Here is a 22,250-nt window from a genome sequence, read left to right on the forward strand (position 1 = left end):
CTTAAAAAAAATTTTAAATAGATTTTTTTTTAAGGAGAATGGAATTTATCTACCAACTTATAAATGCGCCAATTATTTGAGTGGGGAAAACATAATAAAAGCGTTACAACATGTCAGGGAGGACTGCATTCGGATAGTAGCATTAATATAAAATCGTTGTAGTATTGTGACGTTATTATTATTAATATAACAATGTATGAAACTAATATATTAAGTGTTTTAACAAGCGTTCTGTTAAGTTATTTTATTTGGAAGTTTTGCTGTAAAATATACTATTCCGGAAAATCATGGATCAAACTACGAGGTCGAAAGAAAATATTTAAATATATTTTTTATGGAAGTACTCATGGTAAAAAAAAAATAATATTAAAATATGCTTAACTTCATTGTTTTCGTTATTATTTTACAAAATTATGTTTATCACTAAATTAAAACAAATATTTCTTTATTAAGTGCTTAAAATGCTTAATTTTTTTTAACTTTATTATGTATAATTATATCAGGATATGTGTATTATAAATTTTAATCGGAATTATTTTGTTTTCCCTAGTAGAAATACAACAGAAAATTAAGAAATAATTAAATAATTTCAATCGGAATTCGTTTAAAAAAATTATATAATACGTGCCTGAAACACTGAAAAAATTAAATTTAATATTGTGAGATATTGCGATTGCGATACAGCACGGGACACGACGCGCACTCGACGAGCTCTCGGACGATTCTGCTCCTTGCTCTCCGGTCCATGATGTAATAAGAAAGGTGTACCATTGCGCATATAGCGATGGCGGCACGATGAGCGGAGCCAATGAAATTTGGGTCCAAATGCACCGCGCAAATAATCTTCTTCTTTCGAACATTTGGACCCAATTCTTATTGGTCGACTACTGCGCATACGTGATGTTGGTTCATCTTTCTTATTACATCATGCTCCTGTCTCCGGTCCTCTCCTTATATCCTCGGCCAATTCTTTTACCTCGCGGCCGCCGATTTCCTTTTTGGAAAAAACATTTTGTCCGCCGCGCTTTCCTTTCGCACACCGCCGACGCCGCGTCGCCAACGAACGTCGCGACTTCTACTCGATGCGCGACGCCGCCGCACACACACATAGAAACTCTTCAACTCTTCTTCATACGCATACGCACACGCAAGACTTTTCGGCAACCTTTGTTTTCTGCAAAATCGCCGCGCTGACAATCACACCGCTTACATCAATCGCTTCCGCCTTTTGCTCGAAGCTCTCTCACGCGCGCGCGCGCGCGCACACACACACACACACACACACGCACGCACACGCAACACACGCGCGCGCGAGAAATTTTTCTGTTAATTTAATATATTAAGCATTTGTTAAATAGCAACATAAATATTATGTTATATAGTATATAACATAAAAATAAATGTAAATTTTATAATTTAACATAATTTTTATGTAACAATTTAATGAGAAAATTATGTCAAAATAACACATGTAATATGTTACTTTAACATTATAATAATGTTAATGTAACGTGTATAACGTGTAACAATAACATATTATATATGTTATTTTAACACAATTATAATATTATTTTAACACGTTATATATATTAATTTAACGTTATATAACACGTTATATATATTAATTATTGTATATGTTAAATAATAATTATTCTAGAAATGCTGAAAAAAATGTTTACAATTGCATATATAGATCGTTCCAGGATCATCGATAAAAACTTTGTGTGTATATTATTGGAATCAGTCCAATATTATAATATACGTGAATGCAATCATACTTGGTTCTCAGTTCTTGGCGACTCCCTTTTATTCATCTAATAGGTGAATCTTTTTCACGAGAAATGCGCCATCTCAGGGTAGAGTAAATTCAACATTTTTTTCTGTCAATTTTAACAGCTAAATCCTATCATTAATAATAAAGAACATATTTATGGTGTAAAATTAAAAGTATGTGCACATTGTGTTACTTTTACACTTTTTTTTAGTTATTCTAGTAATTTGACACTTTACTTAAATTAACACAACAGCAATATGTTAAAGTAACAAGCAAATATGTTAAATTTTAACATAAAAGTTTTAACCAGGACATTTTTTAACAAGAAAACACAAAATTTTTTACTGTGCATATATACCGTATACAACACTATCTAACCAGCATTGCCGATGTAATACATTTTTCTGAAAAATGTGGACACTTCTGATTATGTCACAGATTGAAAATAAATTAACTTGAACCGTACAACGTAACAACGTGAGTTTTTAATTATTCAGAATGTAAAAACAACTAAAGAAAAGTTAAAATTAAAAAAAACAATTTTTAAGATTATGAAATTAAACAAAAAATTTTTTAAATAAAAAACAAAGGACTAATATCTTGACATCCTCATTGCGTTTCCGGGTTTAATTAAATTGTCTTAGACTTTTTCTTACGGCATAATATAATAAGATTATCTAATGAGTTAGATCGATTTAATCAATTTGTTGAGTAACATTGTAAAATAATATTTTAGGTAATTAAACATATAAAAACGACGTATCTGTTCCTTTCTTTAATTTTCTTCAAACACACTATTTCATCGGATATATTCTTGTAATAATCCTTTCATCTAACTTTATGTAATTTATCCAAATTTTTTCTTTCCCCATACTTATTTATTTACATTCTATTATATGCACACATAAAACATAATTCCTTATCAAAAAAACTTACAAATACGTTTTGTAAGACTCCATATATCATTTCTATAAATACATTATATTCTTGCCCAAATCTCAAAGTGTTCCTTAAGGGGATGCTGGAGTCGTCTGTTTTACCGATTAAACGTTATTATTTTTAATTAGGCCTATTTTTTTACTAATTTCATAGAATTAAAAATCCTTCTCCAGAATTAAAGTATAGACAATAACAAATAGTGCCTATCTATAATATTATGTAAAAAACAAAAAAAGTTAGAAAATTATATTTTTGTGCAGTTGCCTCGTATCTTTCATCTGTAACACATAAGTTTCAAAGACTCTATACGTACAAATAACTAGTACGCACTAATCTTATTACATGAAAGAATAATAAAATGTTTGCAGAAATGAGCTAGAAGCTTTGGTGTAAGAAAAAAGCTTCAGAGAAAATTTCGTATATATGTGTGAGAAATCGGTCCGAGGCGGTCCGAGGATAGAAACAGAGCACTAGTTTAATTTACAGATTAATATTAATATATGTATTTTAATTCTGGAAAAGAATTTCTAAATCTATAAAAGAAATGACTCTACATTATCGACCTCGATCAAGTTTGAAAGGCAGTCCAGCAAATTTTTTTATGAACAAGGATAAATAATGACTCTGCATTATCGACCTCAATCAAGTTTGATGGGAAGTTTAGCATCCTCTTAAGGGGGCTGGAGTTGTCTGTTTTACCAATAAAAAGATAGTAATTTTTGTTTAACAATATCTTTTTATTTCTTTTATAGATTTGGAAATCCTTCTCCAGAATAAAAGAATACGCATTGCTATCAGTCTGTGGAGTGGAATTTCCTCCAAAAACGTGAAAAAATTGTTAATTTGCTGTCACATCATAACAATGTTTGCTTAATATAAAAGATCTACAGTTTGTACCTACGAAATTCGTATTCACAGATTAGTAGACGACGAGAACAAACAGTGTCGAGTTTCGAAAATTAGATTGTAGTGCCTAATTGAGACGAATTTATGAAACAAAAATTTAGGTTATATACGCGTAAAAAGTCGATAAATAGAGTAATAAAAAAAATTTTTTTGTCCTTGATATAAAGTCCAATTCACAGATGGATATTAATATGTGTACTTTCATTCTGAAAAAGAATTTCCAAATTTATAAAAGAGATATATACGAAATCTCATTAATGATGTGCATGAATGACTCTACATTATCGACCTCGATCAAGTTTGAGAAGCAGTCCAGCATCGCTTTAAGGGAATGCTAAACTGCTCGTCAAACTTGGTTGATCGAGGTCAATAATGTAGATTGTCATTTAGGCACGTCATTAACAAAATTTTGTATGTATTTCTTTTATAGATTTAGAAATCCATCTCTAGAATTAACGTTTATGTATTCCGCACACTGTTATCATCTATACTTTAATTGTAGAGAAGGATTTTGGAACAAATTGTACAATTCTGTCGATAAAACAGATAGGATTCCCTTAAACACGGAAAACTTTTTTTCTAAAGTTCCTAGGCTCATTCTAAAAGCACAGTATTGTTCTTTGCTGAAATGCCAAGTGCGCTTCATGTTTATTTTATACGTACAAAGTCTAAAACTTTTATACGCAGCAAATGTTTTCACGAGTCGACTAAGCTAAGTCAATAACAAAACTATAATTTTCCAACTTTTTTTCGTTTTTCGTATGAAATTGATCGCAGCGCACCGCGTTACTATCTGTACTTTTAATTTAGAGAAGGATTTTCAATTCCATGCAATTAATAAAAAGATTTTGGTGTCCGAAAAATTAGTGATAAAACAGAGCAGTTTAGTATCCCCTTAAAGGACTATATCCAATTGTGTATAGTTTACGCATTAATAAAATTCGGTAGAAATTAAACTTTATGTGATGAAGTAATAGAAAACGTATTATATTAGCAACATGCATTTTTTGAAATAATCTTGTGACAATTCGTCACTAAGTCCCGGGCCGACCATCCGCCCCACCACGGGACTCGGCGTCTACGGACGCCCCTCCCGAAAGTCTAGTATCCCCCGTCGGGAACCGATCCCACCACGCTGCTGGGAGCGCGTGGGGATCGCTCCGACGGGTATAAAAGCCGAGCTCGATCGGGATCGAGCACCAGTCCCGTTCTGTCGACTGAGTAGGTCTCCGGACCACTCTGACGCCCGGTTCTCGCCGGCATTCGACTATCCTTGTGTCCACCGACGGAGCAGGCCACCTGGCCGTTCTGCCGCCCGGTTCTTGCCGGCATTCGGCTATCCTCATTGTGCCAACAGAGCAGGCCACCTGGCCGTTCTGCCGCCTGGTTCTCGCCGGCATTTGGCCATCCTTGTATCCGCCGACGGAGCAGGCCACCTGGCCGTTCTGCCGCCCGGTTCTTGCCGGCATTCGGCTCTCCTTGTATCCGCCGACGGAGCAGGCCACCTGGCCGTTCTGCTGCCCGGTTCTTGCCGGCATTCGGCTCTCCTTGTATCCGCCGACGGAGCAGGCCACCTGGCCGTTCTGCTGCCCGGTTCTTGCCGGCATTCGGCCATCCCTAGCATCCTCCACGGGGCCGGTTACTTGGCCGCCCTGCCCGCCCGGTTCTTGCCGGCGAACACGGTTCGCGACCGCGTTCAAGGTGCTGCGCACTAGCGCGCTCCCGTCCGAGCCGACGACATTAGGTTAAGCTGTACATTATTGTATATACACGCATAGAATAAGTAGCACATAAGGTAGCCTAAAGACTATGTAAGATAGGATAAGCATCGTAATAAAGGACTGTTAATCTGATATCGGTCTACGCAAGTTGGTTTCCCCCCTTCTCCCGAATCCTGGGATCCGGCGAGCCTGTCCGAGGCGATCGGGAAAGGTGAACCGTTACAATCTTAATAGCGCATCTAGAATCTTACAATTAGAAAGCACTTAATCACATCTCTTTATCTCTCTCTCTCTCTCTCTCTCTCTCTCTCTCTCTCTCTTTCTCTCTCTGTCTCTCTCTCATAAACAAATAATATTATGAAAATATATTTTAAAATTTTTTAGATCTTTTGGACATTATAAATATACTTGTGGAGCATTATTCATCCCCGTTTCATCTGTTCTCAATGTACCCAGTCATTGCAGTATACGAACCAAATCAAGTAAAAGTAAATAAATAATTTACTTTTATTATATTAGGTGGGTGAATTAATTGTGAGGGTTTTTCAAGAGAAGGCTTTACTGATAGGTTCTAGTTAAAGTCACTAGATTTCCAGATAACAAATCGTGAAGAAACGGTAATTCCACGTTCACTCCATGATGTGGAGAACAACGTAATTGATCAATTTTTAATCAAATACCTTAAGAAAAGTAAAACACCATACTAATTCTTAGTTATTCATCAATAAATAGGATCTAAAATCTAAATAATATCAATGATCAATTATTGACCCTATAAGAGGACATATCTCGAACAAATTTTGCTTTAAAACATAAAGTCACTTTTTTCTCAAATATACACCAATTATACTCGTTAAATGGTCATTTCTAAATCATTTCTAAACCTTTTTATTAAAAAATTGTTTCTCCACATAAGTGTCGACACAAGTCAAGTAAATGGAAAGCTTCCCTTGAAACATATTCAATTCAAGTGTCTCCGTGACAAGAAATAACAGCATGAAAAAGTGTACATTCGTGTAAAAAGAATAGTATACATAAAATTACATTATTATTTGCAGTGTGAAAAAAATTCAAATAAACGTCGTATTAATAAATTTTATAAAAAGCGTATAATAATTTTTTTGCAAAACACCTTAAAAATTTAATTATAGAAGCATATATATATATATATATGTATATAAATAATGTTTCTCTATTCAAATATTCTGTAATTAATACAGAATTGACATTTTAATATTGGATTAAATTACGGACATTAAGCTATTATGGAGTTACAATTAATTTTAAGATTTTAGGTTAAAAATATTTTATTTGATTGATGTGGAATTGAGCAATAATTGACAATTTTATATTCAGCTTGTAATTGATCTAAAATTGCTCTATTTTGTGGATATACTTAGACCAATAATTTACCAATATTTTCAAAAACGTTTATCAGTTCTGCAGAAATTTTGGAGATATTTTGCTCTCTGAGTTGATAAAGTACCGCAATATGTATGATCTTCATTGTGGACTCAAAATGGCAGAAAGTGTATGTACACGTGTACACTTTTATATTATTTTAATTACACATAAAGTGCAATTGTAATACCACCTTTTATACTTTGTATATGTGTATGTTTATGTGGACTCAAAATGGCAAACAATTGCGGTACTTTAATCAATCTAGTGATTTTTGTTCCTGTAGTCTTATTTGATAATTTATAAGTTTCACATGTTAAAACTCTTATCTTCATGTTTATTTTCAAATCAGTTAGACAAAGAAGACGCGTTAAAAGTTAGTGTTTTATAAGTCGCAAAATGGAGTTTTTAAAAAAACATTTTTAGCACGTGTTACTTTACTTCTTTCGCAAGAAAAAAAACAGCCGCGGATAGTCATAGAAAGCTTGTCAAAACTTACGGAGAATCTTCTCCATTAAGTAAAACCTGTGAATACTGATTCAGGCGCTTTATGAGTAGTGATTTCGATGTCAGTGACAAAGAAGGCTCAAGACCGCCATTCCGTACATCGATAATTGTCGGTTCGGTAAGTTGCGCACGTATTTTAATATATGAAAAAATATGCGCAACGACTACTATCGGTAACTGTGTACGGAATAGCTAAAAAATCGCGGTATATATCCCTTGTTAGATAAATGGGAAAAAGTCGTAGAAAATAAAGGAAAATATTGTGATTAATGTAATTGTTACCATTTTTGTATAATTAAACACAAAAGACGCGCGCTTCGCGCGCGCTATTTAACTTTTTGTTTTTTAACATTTAAAAATAATTGTAACTATCAAAATTGATAGTTTGACAGCTGGAAATGACACAAAGTGAAAGTTTGACAGCTGAAAATGATACGAAGTAAAGCAAGTTACAACGCACTTGACAACAAAATAGGGAGACAGTTAATTAGCATCGCGGAAAAGAGACAACAATATCAATAACATCTTCTTTTTACAAAGTGGAGTGGATGGATGGATAATAGATAAATATATCTTTTTTGTAAAAAAATCCTCAAAACTGATTCACACCTAATATATATTAATTAAATATCTACTTAATATATACAACTTTGCGTGCGCACGCGTGCGTGTGCATACAGTGTGTTTGGTAATAATCGCGTTACTTCCTCGAGTTAAATTAAATAGAAAAAAGTTATTTGTTATTTCAAACTTCAAAATACAAAACTAAATATTAAAAATTCATGAATCAATCTGCATCTACGCAATTTAGTAACAAAAATTGACCTTACTATTCGGTCAACATTCTCAATTTTGCACTTTTTTAAATTTTACCTTTTTTTTTATTAAATTTATAAATTTATATTTTCAATAAATATTTTGACATTTTGCACTTACTTTCAAGCATTCCGAAATTTTAACCAATACTGTACATACACATATGCGTGTTTATATATGTATATTTCCATTTTTTTTGTATTTTATTTTAATTATGCGAAGTTATTGTATAACAAATGTATCAATTATCCAACATAACCATTTGCATAAAAATATGTAACAAAACTATTAATTGTACATATATAATGTTACAGACTGTTTTACGAAGCCAACATTGCTTAGAGAGAGGTTTCTTCTACAATATTTTAGACCCGTTGTTAGGCATAGGATTAGGAACAGCTCCTGGTGAAGTATATTTAGAAGGATAAAATATTTAAAATTAGTTGGCTTAACAAATATTAAATTTATATAAAAATGTAAAAATGAGAACTGTTTTTGTTTTTGTTTATTTATTTATTAATTAATTTATGTTAAACTACCTGTTTTCTAGTTGTCTTACTAATACTTTACTAATTTGTACAATATTTGTACAATACTTGCATTTAACAACAATGTAACAAATCTCTTAAAACAATTTTTCGTATATTAATGCTTATTTATCAATATAATTAGTTATTTTCTTTTTACTTATCATATTTGTATAATATAGAAATAATTTTTGCTTCAGAATCTGTATGGACTGGAAGTCGAAGAATAATAGTTTCATGCTTTAATCCGAACATTTTGCGAAAATGTTTTGATACATTCGTAGAACGATCTTTAATATTGGTGAATGAGTTAGAAAAAGTTGGAATAAATGGAAACGAGATTATCTGTCATGATCATATACAAATGTGTGTTTTTAAGAGTGCATATGGTAAGGATAAGTAATTTGTCTTAAATAACTACATATTACAAAAATTTGTTTATTAAAATCATTTTCTCTCTCTCTCTCTCTCTCTCTCTCTCTCTCTCTCGCTCATGTATATATTATATGTATATGTTATCCTTGGGAGCCGTACAGGATTATACCCTCCGGTTAAATATATTATAATCAATCAGTCAATCTCTCTTTTATATTTGCTGTTTTTATAGTTCTTATAGTTTTTGAAAGAAACAATTGTTATCCAGATAAAAAAAATGTTGCAATAAATGCACAATTGCGTCTTTCTATTTATTTCAATTTTGCAATAACTGTTACAAAGTGATTTTGCAAAACGTATGTTTTGCCAAATATGGATTTTGCAATTAAAAGTTGTAGATATTGAGACAGTTGTGAAAGAAATTTTGCCTAATTATTACGATATTGTATTGAGAAATAAATTTTTAATTGCGTAATTATTACAATATTTAAAAAATTTAAATTTATTATAAATATTTTTTAATTAGATGCTGTACCAGTTATTGTACAATAATTAATTTAAAGCAACTTTAACTTACAAATAAAAGTTTATTTATTATACATGTATTATACAATATAAAGTTTATATTGCGTTTTTTAATAACACAATTAGGCATAGAAAGACTACAAGATACAAGGCTGTGCAAATTAAATATCTTTGTAATAGTTCATTGCAGATAGTTGCAATCATTGAATAAAGAAGGAACTTATGACTGCGGTACAGTAATGAAGAGTGGTTCAGTTTTTAATCTGTTTTTAATCACTGGTTCTTAGGTGTAGCACTTAAAGTGCTTGATTTCAAAAATAATAGCTAATCTTTTTATGAATTTAATATTTTTTACCAAACCTAATAACTGAACCAGTCCAAACTCACTCGTATTGCCATGCTTTTTCCTGATATTTTTTATTCAATGATTGCAATGCAAGACACCAAGCACGTAAAGAAATCCTAGTTTGTGCACATCTATTGTATGCTACATCTATAGTGTGCCACGAGAGTGCAGATATTAATCCTGATAGGAAGATTGTACAATAATGGCAAGCATTGCACAATATAAATGGCATCAAAGATTGTGTTAAGATGATTCGCTCTAACGCAACAGTTTTGTCAGAATATAATTCTTAAATAATATTTGTTAGAAATTAGATAAATATAATTTAAAACATTAATATTTTGCAATTATTTTAACATTTAAAATTATTACATTATAATTTTCAATATTTTCACAATATAATGTAGCAATAATGCAACAATAATGTGCAATATTTACAGCATTTAATCTTCAATATTTAATTCAAAATTAATATCAAAAGATATTACAACAAATTTAACAAATATTGTTTATTCAATAGACATTTAAAAAGGGACACTTCATTATCTAATAGATTAATTGCATTTGTCGGAGAATTAAATATTTCATTGGTAGTAATAGCGGCCAGAAATTCTTAAATTATTCCTACATTATAATGCACAAATATTGAAACATAAAATATTACACATTCAATATTTGTGCATTATAATTTAAGAATAATTGTGGAATAATTTGAATCTTTCGTGCACAATTGTATTTCAAAACATTTTAAACATGTTACAATTAAAATATTCTTCTCAATTATTGCACAATTTATTTTTGAACTTAATTTTGCAAATATGCTGTTAGAATAATTCGCCATATCGCTATTGTTATGCCGAAAAACCATTTCAAAATTAAATGTGCAACTATTCATCAATATTTCAAAAAAGGTTAATATTTCTACATCTATTTTCTTAAATATGTCCTCATAATGATGAATTATAATTTTTTTACAATATTTTGTCATACAATTTTACAAAACTTTTACTATCAGGAAAGCTAGAAAAAGCTAAACTAAATAGAATCAGAAAGATTAAATTATAAGCTTGCGAGCTTTAAAAAAAAAAAGGAGAAAAATACTTTGAAGCAAACGTATCACAATCAGAATCACGATATCACTCGTTTAAAAGAGCGAACTGAAATAAACATTGTGATATGCCGATACGTGATACCATGTAACCGAAAAAAGGTGAGAGTGTCGGTCGAATTCAAACAGTTTCGAGAAATAACTGAATAGTCGATTTCTGCAGATGTATGTCGTAATAAATATATTTTTTGTCAATTTAGTCACAAATAATATTAAACTAATGTGCATGTTTCTTTGTGAAATCTTTCTGAATTTAAGGATGTTTAACTAATAATTCTACAATTTGTTGCTGGTTCCTACAATAATTACAAAAATAATTTCTGACATATAAGTCAGCAACAATTGTGCAGAAAGTCTCACTAATTCTACAATTATGCAGAAATATATTTTAGGCATCAATTTTTTAAAGATGTTACAATACATAAATTTAGAAGTAATGATTAAAAAAATTATATTTATAACATTAACTTTAAATTCTTTAGAATCTTAGAATATTCAAAATTGTTAAAACAGCTCTATTTCTATCTTAGTATAAATCTAATAATTTTATTTCAAGACAACACAAAAATGTTAGTGCTCAGTTTATATGAGCAGTTTATATAAAAAATATTAAACTCATAAAAAGATTATTATTCAGCATTATATAAGATCCGCAGCTCAAATAAACAATCATATTTTTATTTTTACGTTTTACATTTATAGATTAAATATTAATTTTATTATTATATATAACGTTTTAAGTAATGAATATTTCAACTTTGAGTATAGACTCGATTGAATAACACACTGACAAATGTAATTATTAAGTGTTCGATTTAAAATACTAAATATTAACAAATTGTACAAAATATGAAAGGGTAGTGCTATAATCCGAATTTCTCCTCTATCGTTTATTAAAACAAACCATAAAAATAATAAAATGATCGAGTACAGATAATATTTATGTATTTGACATTAAAATATTCTCTTTTAAAATTTTATATTATAATTTTAGTTCATATATAATTATAATTAATATAATTAAATAACTGAGTAGGTATAAATTAATGTTTCAACTAACATGTTTTCTTTTCATATGTACAGATGTTTTCGTGGGCAGTAAAGTTGAAACAGATCTTAAAGATCAACATTTCAAAGTACTTATGAGGTATATAATTTTTAATTCTAAATTTTTGCAACTAGTATACATATACACTATAAAGATATTTCTATTAAAAAATTTTAAAACTTTTAATAAAAATCTTTTTGTTACTTTTTATTCTTTCAAGTTATCAAAAAAAGATATTTACAATGTGCTAATATATTGGCACTTGAAATGGCAAATAAAAATTGTATATTTCTTTATAGCTTTAAGCTACTGAATTTAATTCTAATTTAGACAATTTTACCATTCTCATCTCTCTCCCCCCCCCCCCACACACACACACACATACACGCGCGCGCGCGCCCATACTCATAGGCTTTAAATATAAAATTTTAATTTAAAGAAGTTTGTTTCAGACTTAAAAAAAGTATAAATTATAGAACAAATTTACCATTGGCGCTAAATGTCCTTTTGTTTAATAATATTATGTTTCATTTCACTCCTTTGGGACGCAAACAGCAAGATCTTTCGAAGACATTAAATTTTCTCACTAATAAGGTATATACGAGTATTAAATATATTATTTCTACCAGTACATGAAAAATGGTTCTTCTCTCACGTGTCAAAAATTCTTTTCTCACGTGTCACGTCACATAAAAGGACCAATATTTCAACGCACAGGTAGCAGAAAATATTGTACATATATGCCCGTGCAGGTGTACACACGAGCGGAAGGCATATCCCGTACTTACGGGCAATTAGCTGATTTACCGTACTAGTTGCATAAATATCTATTTTGTTACATGTACGTGGAAAGTCATCTTTCACACATCTCTTTTTCGGAAAGTTGTCGATTTTCGAAACAGTTTTCTTTATAACATTTCAACATTTATCAAATCGACAACAATTGGTAGTCATATACAGAATCCCGGTCTTGTTGGAAAAATATCATATAGGAATTTAATAACGATTCCACCCCGGGATATCGGGACATTACATGTTTAAAGAAGATTTGAAATAATTTAAAGAAGTAAGTCGGAAACATTATTATGTTGAAATACGCAAAAAAGTTTTTCGGATGTCATTACCGTTGTGCCTCTGGTCTCGAGACACGTTCGGGATTTCTGTCGGTGGCTTGCTCAAGAACAGGTCACTCATTGTCAGTGAGAACGTCGATTATTATGACACAGGCACATACAAAAAAAAGTGATTGGTCCGACGGACCAGACTAGTCAATCCTTATGTATTTTGACCCGCTGAATCCGAATTCAAGGTCAGAATTGCTGAATTGGTTTATTTTGTTCTAACCTCAAAAAAAAACCCTTGTAAAAGCAGTTTGGGTCACAAATGTATAATCCGGAGTGTGCAAGCTTGAGTAACCACATTACCCAGGGAAAATCCAATACGTATGACAAGTCTGAGCTGTGAATGAATAGCATAGAAAATCCACACTCCAGAACTTGCATACTCTGGATTATACATTTGTGATCCAAACTGCTTTTACAAAATGTTTTTTTTTTTGAGGTTAGAAAAAAAATTAGCAATTCAGCAATTCTGACCTTGGATTCGGATTCAGTGGATCAAAATACATAAGGATTGACTAGTTTGGTCTACTGGACCAACCACTTTTTTTGTGTGCTATGTAATCAAAGATATATATATTTCATGCTACAAACTTTTGTTATTGATACGTTACACTGACGATACTTTACACTCGCAATGACTCATTATAACGGTATTTTCTTTAGTAATGACCCGTAATGTTTTGTTAAATGTTAATTAAATTTAATATACACATATTAAAAATATTTACGTTGTTGTAGACACGTAAAGCATATTAATTCAATAGAAAAGAAAAATCAAAATAGTAAGGTCCTTTTGTAGTCACTAGTTAAGATTCAAAAATAATTAAAATTTCTTTAGTAGTCAACGAACTGGCCAATTTATTATTCCTCTAATAGCACAACGTTTCGACCTTAGTTCAGGTCCTTATCAAGTGCAAATTCCTGAAAATTTGAATCTTTCGAAATTCGCACTTGATAAGGACCTGAACTAAAGTCAAAACGTTGTGCTATTAGAGAAATAATAAATTGGCCAGTTTGTTGACTACTAAAGAAATTTTAATTATTTTAGAAAAGAAAAAAATATTTTTTTTTATATATGTATTACTATCCAGTTATAATTTGGCACATTCAATAAATCGCGATACTGCACTAACAATACTAAAAAGTTAAATGGTAACTTTTCAAATAGTATTAAACTTCGTTAAAAGTTATTAAACGTTCAAAATTCGACGTTTAACTTTGATCGCAAGAAATCGACATTAATTGAAATTTTAATGTCGTTGTGGAATACAATATTTTCTTTAAACTAGTTTAATAATTTAAATTTTTTAAATAAATTGTGGAACCCGGTTTTAATGCTTTATTTTATTTACATTTTGTTTTTGTTACATTTTCAGTTAATAGAGCAACATCAACATGAATTAAAACAACATCCTGTCGAGATGGAAGCTGATACAAGCCGTAAGTATATGTGCATTATGTATGAAGTCCATATTTTATAATATTGTAATATTTGTATAATATATTGATTTAGGGAAAACATAGGCTGTCACAGTTTTAGAATAGTAATATTTTTATCCCCCGTCTGTACATTGACCCCAAAAGGAAACAAGCGAAATTTTTCACTTGTGTAGGCACAAAACTGATGATAGGCTTGGGTCCCCTCCCTAAAAAAACTTAGTAAAAGTAAGTACTCATACCCAAAAGGACGCTTCGATCCGGTACTTGTTATTAAAACGGCAGAATGTAAACTTTTCAAGTATTTCCAAAAAATCTAGTGTACAAAAAGACCGTGTTAGTATTTCGTGACAGTAAGAAAAATTTAATTTTTGTATTTTTCTTAATTATTTTGTTATTTTTATCATGTTTTTACTTGAGTTACAAGCATAATTTGCTTTTTTTAGTCGATAAAGACAATTTAATTACAATGGTCTTTTGTGATTAAAGGCCATTAATGGATACGTCTAATCGCTGGCTTTTGCGTATATTCTATGCCATGCTTGATTATTCTGACATAAATTCGTCATTTTATACTATTTGCGACAAAAAACCTATTTTTTAATCGGCGTAACTTTTTGAAAGACTTGGCTTTCAATTTAGTAAAGCCACATTTGCAACGTCGTTTAGAAATGAAAACATTAAGAAGCTATTTGCGTCATACAATTCGAGAAATTTTATAATGACGATGACTCTACTCAGGCATTTAATCCTAATACAAAAATGAATAAACGAAAAAGATATTTAGTATGTCGGTCCGCAGATAATTAAAAAAAACGTGGTTTTGTGTGGTGTATGTGGCAAGCCAATTTGCGACGATTATCGCACAATTTTCTGTTTAGATTGTGCACAAAAACATAGTTAATATTATTATTACTTAAATTTTGATCATTTTACATTATATATAGCTAACAAGGGAACCTCGCGAATCCGAAAATTCTGATTTTAATGAAACTTGGCATAAATGTAGAAGGGGTAAATACATGAATTTAGAAATTAAAAGTTGGTGCTTATAAACGGTTTAAAGGGTTGAAACCACCCTTCAAAAATGTTGAGTTTTTGTCTTTTCTCGATATATCTCGTAAACTAAACAAAGTATTAAAAAATGTTTCATACAAAAGTTTTACAGTATAAATACCTCTATTTAACTATGTTATTTATTTTTAAAAAAAAATTTTTTTTTAAAAACAAATTTTTTTTCTTTAAAAAAATTTTTTTTGAAAAAAATAAATAGCATAGTTAAATAGAGGTATTTATGCCGTAAAACTTTTGTATGAAACATTTTTTTATATTTTGTTTAGTTTACGAGATATATCGAAAAAATGCAAAAATGTCTCAACTTTGAAGTGTGATTTCACCCCTTCAAACCGTTTTTGAACCAAAATAAAACATTTCTAAATTAATATATTTACTCCCTCTACATTTATGCCAAGTTTCATTAAAATTAGAAAATTTTTTGTTTGGTCTTATAAATGGTTTGAAGGAGTGAAATTATCCTTTAAAGGTTGAGATATTTTTACCTTTTCTCGCTATATCTCGTAAACTAAACAAAATATAAAAAAATGTTTTATACATAAGTTTTACAGCTTAAATACCTTCATTTAACTACGCTGTTCATTTTTCAAAAAAAAATTTTTTTTAAATTAAAATAAATTTTCAATAAAATTGACTTTTATGTATATAGCATTTATAAAATAATTATACTATCTTATACTACGTTCTATTTATATCATCTATGTGTATATTATGTATATTATATATTATCTATGTTATAATACTACATTTATATTATCTGCATCCTTATATGTATTAGTTTTCATCTAACAGTTGCGCAATATTAGAGTAGTCACGTTGCTTTTACACAGTTCATTCTGTCTACGTCACATATTTCACATTCAAGTTTTATATTTGTCATATCACGGTATATATCAAATATGAAATGGAAATCACGTATTAAAGTTTGATATCTTTATTAATGATGTTACGCGTCATTTTCACATCTGGATCAAGTCTAACGTGTGCTTGATCAGTACATCAGTATCACATCTAACGTGTGCTTGATTTTTCTGTTAGATTATTTAATTAAGCGAAGCATAATGTTACACGTAAATGTTGCAAATGTTCTTAATATGTTAATTATTTTATTTTAAATTATACATATTCCACCTATAAATGAAAGAGAAATACAATTACGTGATGCGATAGAGGATATTATAACAAATGATATTATAACAGTGAATGTGACTTATCATTTGATGTACATACTGATACTGCTTTAGAATTTTAAAATTATTGGAAAGTGGATTTACCTGACATAGAATATGTAACAAATGATGAGGAAGAATTTTTTTAAAATGATAATTGTGGTAGGGACTTCACCTTTCTGAAGCGACGTTGCACTCCTAAAAGAGAGCCTTTTATCACTTCTCCAATATTCGACGGCTTTCCTTTTATAGCTACTATTTAAAATTTCGTCTTCTGGTTCACAATTATATTCATTATCAGATTCATAATCAACATTATCATTTTCTACAAATTCTTCCACCTTATCTGTTACATATTCTATGTCAGGTAAATCCACTTCCAAATAATTTTGAAATTTTAAAGCAAAATGAGTGTGTACATCAAATGATAAGTCATTCACTGCATTTGTTATAATATCCTTTATCACATCACGTAATTGTATTTCTCTTTCATTTATAGGCGTTGGTGGAATATGTGTAATTTGAAATAAAATAATTAACATATTAAGAACATTCGCAACATTTATGTGTAACATTATGCTTCGCTTAATTAAAAACAATCTAACAAAAAAAATCAAGCACATGTTAGATGTGATACTGATGTACTGATCAAACACACGTTAGACTTGACACTGATGTGAAAATGACGCGTAACACCATTAATAAAGATGCCAAACTTTTATTAATACGTGATTTCATATACGAAACATACCGTGACATGACGAATATAAAACTTGAATGTGAAATTTGTGACGCAGAGAGAATGAACACTGTGTGAAAGCAACGTGACTACTAATATTGCGCAACTGTTAGATAAAAACTAATACATACAAGGATGCAGATAATATAAATGTATAGTATTATAACGTAGATAATATATAACATATATAATATACACATAAATGATATAAATAAAACGTAGTATAAGATAGTATAATTACTTTATAAATGCTATATACATAAAAGTCAATTTTATTGAAAATTTATCTTAATTAAAAAAAAAATTTTTTTTCGAAAAATAAACAGCGTAGTTAAATGAAGGTATTTATGCTGTAAAACTTTTGTGTAAAACATTTTTTTATATTTTGTTTAGTTTACGATATATCAAGAAAAGGTAAAAATATCTCATCCTTTGAAGGGTAGTTTCACTCCTTCAAACCGTTTATAAGACCAAAGAAAATTTTCTGATTTTAATGAAACTTGGCATAAATGTAGAGGGGGTAAATACATTAATTTAGAAATGTTTTATTTTGGTTCAAAAACGGTTTGAAGGGGTGAAAGCACGCTTCAAAGTTGAGACATTTTTGCATTTTCTCGATATATCTCGTAAACTAAACAAAATATTAAAAAATATTTCATACCAAAGTTTTACGGCATGAATACCTCTATTCAACTATCATATTTATTTTTTCCCAAAAAATTTTTTTTAAAGAAAAAAAATTTGTTTTTGAAAAAAAAATTTTTTTTTAAATAAATAACATAGTTAAATAGAGGTATTTATACTGTAAAACTTTTGTATGAAACATTTTTTAATATTTTGTTTAGTTTACGAGATATATCCAGAAAAGGTAAAAACTCAAAATTTTTGAAGGGTGGTTTCAACCCTTTAAACCGTTTATAAGCACCAACTTTTAATTTCTAAATTCATGTATTCACCCCCTCTACATTTATGCCAAGTTTCATTAAAATCAGAATTTTCGGGTTCGCGAGGTTCCCTTGTAAGTTTTTTATGATAATATATTATAATTTTTTATAACGAAAAAATATTTGTGAAAAATTATCTTTTTATTATATTCTCATTACCCGAAAAATACCTATTCTCAATCATGCAAATAATTATACTTTTTGCAACCATTTGTAGAACAATTTTTTTCTGAAAAGTCATACTTTATTCTAAAAAACCTCAAAAGAATTTTTCTTAATAATAATTTGTTATTAAGTTATGATTTTTTTTACGAAATTCCATTTCTTGTCAATCTCGAAAAATTTAAATTGTTATTGTAAAAAAATTTTTAATAAATGACCAAAATAACTGTTGAAATTAAAAGTGTAGTCACTCAAAAGTAATTAAGAATTTTTTCCGATTTTTTTCATGTATTTAACAATTAAAAAAAAGGGACAGGACAAAAAGGGGTCAGTGTACAGACCGTGTTAGTGAAAATAAGTGTACAGATGCAGGGTTAAAGAAAAGTAAATTAGAGGTATTTAAATAATATGTACACACACACTAATACCTTAAAAAACACTTATTCATTAGAGATTAAGAAGAAAATCTTATACATTATATTATTTACTAAAAAGTTATTTAATTTTTAATAAAATGAAAGTACAGCAATTAATCCTATATACGCTAGATTTGATTGTTATACATGGAATCTTCTTGTAGCGACAATTTAAATTTTAAACGTCTTGGACAGATAAAGTATGTATTTTTGTTGCTCTAGCTTTCAAAATAGTATCAGGTGGATTTTTACCTTTACTCCATTTTTCTCTTTTATTTTTGTATACTTTTCACAAAAAATAAAGAAACTTAACATAACTTACGTAAAACATTGTATTTGTAAACATAATCTTTAAACGATTGTTTGACTGACAAAAAGTACTGGTCCAAAGAGATTAAAATTGACTATCTCTAATCCAATTGAGTCAGTACATCGTATTATTTTTGATAAGAGAGATTATACACATAAATTTTGTTACAATAATTATCAACTATTAAATATATTAATTAACAACCATAAAAGTTATTTTAAAAAATGTTATCATTTAAGATTACAAGAAAATTGCACAATGAATAACATTAAAAATTATTTTTTTTAAATAAAAAAAGATAAAAATTTATTCTTCAACTTAATTTTTGAAATAATTGTAATACACACAATGCACTTTTGGCACAAATTATTTTACACAACAATTAAATATTATATTTCTATTTGACTCATTTGTAAAATAAAAAAGAGAATGTTCTGTCCAATACTGATTAAGACTTTTGTTTCCTTAATGCTACAAATGCTTTAAAGCAATTTTTTGTTTAATTAATTAGTAAAGTTTTTTGTTTCGATAGGTCAATCAAATACTTTAAAGCATTTATAACATCGAATGGATCGCAGCTTGAATTAAATATTTGTTATCAATCTCATGTATGATAATCGATCTTTTCTAATATTTACAATTAAACATTAAAAGATATACTTTTTAATATTGCAATGTTTGTTATAAACGTGTTAACAAATTTTTTAATATGTAAAAAAATATGTAGGATATTTAACATCACAGGATTAAAAAAAATAATTAATTATTCTTTATTTTTGTTTTTTATATAATATAGATAAGACGTTTCTTGATATTCTGATTGAGTCATCTCATAAAAACAATTTGTCACACAAAGTGATTTGTGATAACGTAATTACACTGATTATGGGGGTATGTTACTTCTGCACAAACACATACATACATATCTATAAGCACATATCTATAAGCGGATAATAAAGTCACTTTCTTTTATTAGTCCAGTGATTCAATCAGTATTACCTTAAATTTTGCTGTCTTCATGTTAGCAAATTTCCCAGAAATACAAGTATGTATATTTATTTTATATACAATTGAGTTTACCAAAATTAACTTACACAAAACATAGTAAATAATGATTTTACAAGATACATGTTAACTTATGTGTTAAAATACATGTTAAAAAAACATTTGTTTTTTAATCTGTCAATTTTTCAATTGATTAAATCAATTTCAAATTAATTTAGTTAATAAGTAATCTAGAACATACTAATTGTATTGTATTGAGATAAAGATTTATTTTATTTAATTTTATAAAAGATGAAAGTATATGAAGAATTGTTGGAAATTTATGGTATGAAGACGCTAACGTCTGCTCCAGTCAAATATGATGATTTACAACATATGCATTATTTGGAGCAAATTATTAAGGAAACAATGAGATTATTTCCTATTTTTCCAATAATTGGCCGGGAAGTAACCAAAGATATAAGAATAGGTATGTTTCTTTTTATAAATAAACAAACATTTTAGTAATAATTTTATCATACTAATATTTTATTCACATTGAATAATATATATACTATACAGATATAAATTCAGATATATACTTATAATGAAGAATCAATAACGATTAATATTTCAAGTCTTACATAAAAAAAATAATTTTGTTGTTTAAGTATTTAAAAATCTAGCTAGATACAGATCTAAAAATGATTTGATTTGACTATTAAAATATAGTAATTATGGAGAACGCTCAAACATGATGATAATGCTGTAAAAATTTTTGACATTCTACCAAGTAGTTTGAACATCTTTCATAATTATTTATATGGTTTAAGTAAACTATTTTTAGATATATATCTAAATTTTTAAACACTTTAACTAAACTGTTTTCTTTAGTGCAAAATATATTTTGAGATTTATTGGATTTTAAAACTGTAGGAAGTGTCATTTTTAAATCAGAAAAAGGTTTAATACTAAAGTTGAACATAGTGTTTTCAATATTTAAAATTCTAACAAAAAATAGCGATTAATTTTATCAGAATTTAATAAGGAATAATTAAAAAGTTATATCAGTGTCCTTAAAAGAATATTGTTTTGCTAATTCTGTGTACTTACACGATAAATAATAAATAACAAACTATAAAATTAAACATACACAAGCGTAAATAATAAAATAAATTATATTATTTATTGTTTCTATTTTACATTTATGTTTCTCTTATAAGCTTATAATATTTATTTTTAAAGAAATACATTTCAGGAGATTCTATTTTTCCAAAGAACACTACTATAGTAATACCACTTATAACGATGTTTCGAAATAAAGAGCAATGGCCAAATCCATTAAAATTTGACCCGGACAGATTTCTGACAGAAAGAATAAAGGCTTATAACTCATATTATTTCACTCCTTTTAGTGATGGACCACGGAATTGTATAGGTAGCTGAGATTAACTTATGTACGTATCATAATAAAATTAATTTATATATAATTGGCAAATTTGTAGGTATCAAATATGCAATGATGTTTATGAAAGTTATCCTAGCAACGCTTATTCGCACATTCGTATTTAACGTAGAACAAAGTATCGAAATAGATAAAATCAAATTAACTACGAATATGGCGTTATTACATCCCGTTAAACCTTTAAAGGTCAAAATTGAAAAACGAAAATTTTCTGATGACATAATATAAAAACGTTAAACATGAAAGAATATGCAATATTTGTTCAAGTAATATTCTGTCTCTATTATTGATACTATAAATAATAAAATATTGTCTCAAATAGCCAAACTTTGCTTAAAGCAAATAGTATCCAAATGCTTGTTAGAAATTTTGTAAGCAAAATGATACCAAATTGGACACAAATTAAAGAAAAATCTTATACCAGATGTTGTCAACA

The 22,250-nt window shown here is 28.8% G+C and overlaps 1 protein-coding gene across 1 annotated transcript; it reads left to right on the forward strand.

Moving 5' to 3' along the window:
• Nucleotides 1–22,221, forward strand: LOC105841096 (cytochrome P450 4c21). Its single transcript, XM_036289824.1, has 12 exons — nucleotides 1–349; nucleotides 5,725–5,828; nucleotides 8,379–8,469; nucleotides 8,792–8,980; nucleotides 12,029–12,092; nucleotides 12,446–12,587; nucleotides 14,491–14,554; nucleotides 20,162–20,256; nucleotides 20,342–20,410; nucleotides 20,662–20,839; nucleotides 21,608–21,787; nucleotides 21,855–22,221. The coding sequence occupies exons 1-12, from the start codon at nucleotides 193–195 to the stop codon at nucleotides 22,040–22,042; spliced, it is 1,521 nt and encodes a 506-aa protein (XP_036145717.1). The 5' UTR covers nucleotides 1–192; the 3' UTR covers nucleotides 22,043–22,221.
• The last annotated feature ends 29 nt before the right edge of the window (nucleotides 22,222–22,250 follow it).

This window comes from Monomorium pharaonis, chromosome 1, assembly GCF_013373865.1.
Source record: "Monomorium pharaonis isolate MP-MQ-018 chromosome 1, ASM1337386v2, whole genome shotgun sequence".
In the NCBI taxonomy this organism is placed as follows: Eukaryota; Metazoa; Arthropoda; class Insecta; order Hymenoptera; family Formicidae; genus Monomorium; species Monomorium pharaonis.

Bases quoted from the DNA above. Each gene is read 5' to 3' on its own strand.
- LOC105841096 (XM_036289824.1), top strand. From the start codon at position 193: ATGTATGAAACTAATATATTAAGTGTTTTAACAAGCGTTCTGTTAAGT. The intron at 14,555-20,161 runs GTAAGTATATGT...TATATAATATAG, and splicing joins GATGGAAGCTGATACAAGCC to ATAAGACGTTTCTTGATATT. The intron at 20,840-21,607 runs GTATGTTTCTTT...AATACATTTCAG, and splicing joins AACCAAAGATATAAGAATAG to GAGATTCTATTTTTCCAAAG.